The sequence below is a fragment of the Triticum urartu genome, chromosome 2A, assembly GCF_056163025.1.
Source record: "Triticum urartu cultivar PI428250 chromosome 2A, HENAU_Tu73, whole genome shotgun sequence".
Lineage (NCBI taxonomy): Eukaryota > Viridiplantae > Streptophyta > Magnoliopsida > Poales > Poaceae > Triticum > Triticum urartu.
Window position 1 is genome coordinate 105,588,972 of NC_141874.1, and position 4,627 is coordinate 105,593,598.

At 44.8% G+C, this 4,627-nt stretch overlaps 1 protein-coding gene across 1 annotated transcript; it reads left to right on the forward strand.

Moving 5' to 3' along the window:
* Positions 1–221: 221 nt before the first annotated feature.
* LOC125541165 (monothiol glutaredoxin-S9-like) lies at positions 222–850 on the forward strand. Its single transcript, XM_087539684.1, has one exon. The coding sequence runs from the start codon at positions 318–320 to the stop codon at positions 654–656; it is 339 nt and encodes a 112-aa protein (XP_087395810.1). The 5' UTR covers positions 222–317; the 3' UTR covers positions 657–850.
* The last annotated feature ends 3,777 nt before the right edge of the window (positions 851–4,627 follow it).

The window sequence follows — 4,627 nt, forward strand, 5'->3', positions numbered from 1 at the left end:
TCCTACTCAACTTTATACTAACTTTAGTATAAAGTTGAGACATTTATTTTGGATCGGAGTGATATATCCTATGTTTAGAGTATATTTTATAATTAATACGTACAATAAAGGAGTAAAGGTCCATGCATGTGCCATGTGGCACGCCAGGACCACGAAGCTGACCTAATGCTCGTGCTCTATGCACCTCCCCGACCCATATTTCTGACCTCCACAGCCCCCTCAAGGGCACACACCCCTCACCTCCAGTTGACACTACTGCTCGTCAATCTCAAGGGCACGAACGCCAAGTCCCGTGGCTGACGGCGACGGCGAGTAAGATGGTCAGCAGCACCAACGAAGTGCGGAGGACGGTGCAGGAGAGGCCGGTGGTGGTGGTGGGGCGGCCGGAGTGCTGCCTGGCGGTCGTGGCCCGGCACCTGCTCCTGCGGCAGGGCGTGAACCCGGCGGTCCTGGAGGTCAGCTACGACGCCGACCCTGCGGCGCTCGTGTACGCGCTCCGGGCCAAGGACGACAACACCAAGTTGGTCACCGACGTCGCCTTACCGGTGGTGTTCGTCGGAGGTAGGCTGTTGGGTGGGCTGGACCGACTCATTACCATGCACATCGCCGAAGAGCTCGTGCCGCTCCTGAGGCAGGCAGGTGCCCTGTGGCTCTGAACCTTCCTTGATGACATGCTGCCCGCTAATGGGTGCCAGTCTGAATCAGTTATAAGCTTCCATTCCATGTGTGCGAGTGCTTTATTTCCTGTTTTTTCCCCAATGTATTATGTCCGCATGCCATATACTCCATCTAGTATTGTAAGCTTCCTTCATCCTTCAAGAAATGGCAAATAAACCGAGTTTGTTCATAAGATCGACTTGCGCAAAAGGCCTTGGAATCATCCCACCGACTTTCATTTCATTTTATTTTAGCGAGGCGGCTTTCAGATTGTTTTTTTCACAAAGGCTTTCAGGTTGTTGAATAGGCTTGAGGAAGTCATGAATTTTGTAAGCTCTCAACTTTTGCTGACTTGTGTCATGCGACACAATTGTCTCGGCTAGGAGGTTGGTTGTGGTCATGTGTGTGGATCGAGCAAGACTAATAATTTTAATACTCCCTTTGGTCCTTTCTTACTCCGCATATAAATTTTGTCTGAAGTCAAACTTCAAAAAGTTTAGTCATATTCATATAAAATATATATTAATATCTATCATACTAAAGTTATACAATGTGAAAATTAAAGCCACGAGGCATCTAATGATATTGATTTCGTATTGTGGATGTTAATTAATTTTATATAAAATTTTGATTTCAGACATATCTTATATGGGGAACAAAAATGACCTGAGGGAGGAATAAAACAAAGAAGGAACTTTACCGTTTCCAGCAAAATTCAGTCGTTGAAGCAAGACAATAGTTACGGAAAAGTCTTTTTTCAACCGACGAAACATTTTGGAAAGGAAGAGAGTTCAGGAGTTTGACCCCCATTACCAACGTCGGCTATTAGTGCTAGTTTGGACGTGCGCATTGGAATAAGTCTTTTAAAAGACCGACGTCAGTCCGCAACAAGGATGGGCGTTATGTTTTTATATTGATATCTTATAATATTTTAAATAAAAGGGCGGAATTTATTATCTTAAAATGAAGCACTAAGGGGATACACACAGAAAGAGCATGCATTGGTACCTGATCTCTGTATAGATATGATGGATACGGTCAACACCAACACACGTAAGAAAATCATGTCGACAGCTAGCAAAATCAAACAAGACCGAAGCTATATCTTGGTAGAATAAAAAGAACAAAACTCCGAAGCGATCAAAACAATGATCAACAGCAGCAGTACAAGGAGAAAAATTCTCCACCAGCAACGCCTTTAGGAAGAAAACGATGCTCAAGCGACGTCATTGTTGGATCCAACCACTGAAGGTCGGATCATTAGTTTTCACCCTAAAGAACAAGTCTGAGCAATTCCAAGCAATGCCTTCAACAATGTAACGATATAAGTGCATCTTCAACAAGCGCGCTAAATAAGCCGCACGCTGGTTAAAACGGTTATATAGTGCGCGTGACCGAAAGTAGCGCTCCAGCAGTCGCGCTATAATCTCGCACGCGGTAAACAAGGCTAAGCGCGTTGGGGAAGACTGCATCGCGTGCTGCTTATTTGGTGTGCCTGCTCGGCGCGCTGGACAAGCCAATCAGGCGCGTGAATCTCACCAACCGCTGGATCTGAAACCTCTAGGCGCTGGCGCCTCCGCCCGCACCTTCCCCCATTCGCGCCCGTGACCTGTCGGCGCTTCCCCCGCCTATCCCCAGCGCGTCGCCGCTTCCCCTACTTCTCCCGGTGGCCACCGCTGCTTCTCTCCTTGCCGCCGCCAATCAAGCGCACCGTTCCTCGGACGAACAGCACCAGGCGACCGTTTGCAGCTCGGCGCCCACAAGGTGTTTGACAAAACACTTGCAAGGTATTCCCTCCGTTCTAAATTACTCGTCGCAAAAATGGATGTATCTAGACCTAAAATACATCTAGATACATCCATATCTGCGACAAGTAATTTGGAACGGAGGGAGTATATATTGCTTCTAATTTTACATTTGCAGATGAATTTGGTGCATGTTGTTTGTAGTTTTAAATTAGTTTAAATTCAAGTTTGTAGATGAGTTCGTCCTACGATTCTTCCGATGAAGAATTTGATCTTCAAGAGAGGAGGATGCTACCTCTTGAGTATGCGTTGGTTTTCCCTTGAAGAGGAAAGGATGATGCAGCAAAGCAGCATAAGTATTTCCCTCAGTTTTTGAGAACCAAGGTATCAATCCAGTAGAAGACCACGCGCGAGTCACCTTGTACCTACACAAACAAATAAGAACCTCGCAACCAACGCGATAAAGGGGTTGTCAATCCCTTCATGGCCACTTGCAAGAGTGAGATCTGATAAAGATGATAATAATAAGATAAATATTTTTGGTATTTTTATGATATAAATTGAAAGTAAAGATTGCAAAATAAAATAGATTGGAAACTTGTATGATGGACAATAGACCCGGGGGGCATAGGTTTCACTAGTGGCTTCTCTCAAGATAGCATAAGTATTACGGTGGGTGAACGAATTACTGTCGAGCAATTGATAGAATTGAGCATAGTTATGAGAATATCTAGGTATGATCATGTATATAGGCATCACGTCCGTGACAAGTAGACCGACTCCTGCATGCATCTACTACTATTACTCCACAAATCGACCGCTATCTAGTATGCATCTAGAGTATTAAGTTCATAAGAATGAAGTAACACTTTAAGCAAGATGACATAATGTAGAGGGATAAACTCATGCAATATGATATAAACCCCATCTTTTTATCCTCGACGGCAACAATACAATACGTGTCGTTTCTCCTACTGTCACTGGGATCGAGCGCCGCAAGATTGAACCCAAAGCTAAGCACTTCTCCCATTGCAAGAAAGATCAATCTAGTAGGCCAAACCAAACTGATAATTCGAAGAGACTTGCAATGATAACCAATCATACATAAAAGAATTCAGAGAAGATTCAAATATTGTCCATAGATAATCTTGATCATAAACCCACAATTCATCGGATCTCAACAAACACACCGCAAAAGAAGATTACATCGAATAGATCTCCAAGAGAATCGAGGAGAACTTTGTATTGAGATCCAAAGAGAGAGAAGAAGCCATCTAGCTAATAACTATGGACCCGAAGGTCTGAGGTAAACTACTCACACATCATCGGAGAGGCTATGGTGTTGATGTAGAAGCCCTCCGTGATCAATGCCCCCTCCAGCGGAGCGCCGGAAAAGGCCCCAAGATGGGATCTCACAGTTACAGAAGGTTGCGGCGGTGGAATTAGATTTTCGTGGTGCCCTCTGATGTTTTCAGGGTACGTAGGTATATATAGGAGGAAGAAGTAGGTCGGTGGAGCCACGAGGGTAGAGGGCGCGCCCAGGGGGGTAGGCGCGCCCCCTACCTCGTGGCTTCCTCGTTGGTTGCTTGACGTCCACTCCAAGTTTTCTGGATCAAGTTTGTTCCAAAAATCACGCTCCCGAAGGTTTCATTCCATTTGGACTCCGTTTGATATTCTTTTTCTGCGAAACACTGAAATAGGCAAAACAACAGCAATTTGGGTTGGGCCTCCGGTTAATAGGTTAGTCCCAAAAATAATATAAAAGTGTATAAATAAGCCCATTAAACATCCAAAACAGAATACATAATAGCATGGAACAATAAAAAATTATAGATACGTTGGAGACGTATCAGAGGACGTCGCAATGATCCTAGCTATGCACGTCAATAAAAAGCCGAAGCACGGTGGTTCAATTTTCGGTCGCCAGAAATTATGGAGGGAAAAGATCGATGCTCACAATAGATTGATGAGGAACTATTTTGTGGACAATCCCACATACCCCGAGTCCTACTTTGGCGTCGTTTCAGGATGAGCATCGAGTTGTTCAAACACATTGCGAAGAAACTGGCGAGCCATGATCGATTTTTTCAGCAAAGGAGGAATGCCGCCAGAGAACTCGGGCATAACACCTTTCAAAAGGTGACCGCCGCTTTGTGTATGTTGGCATATGGTATTTCAGCGGATCTAGTTGATGACCACTTGGCCATGGGTGAAAGTCAAGTCAT

Bases quoted from the DNA above. Each gene is read 5' to 3' on its own strand.
- LOC125541165 (XM_087539684.1), top strand. From the start codon at position 318: ATGGTCAGCAGCACCAACGAAGTGCGGAGGACGGTGCAGGAGAGGCCG.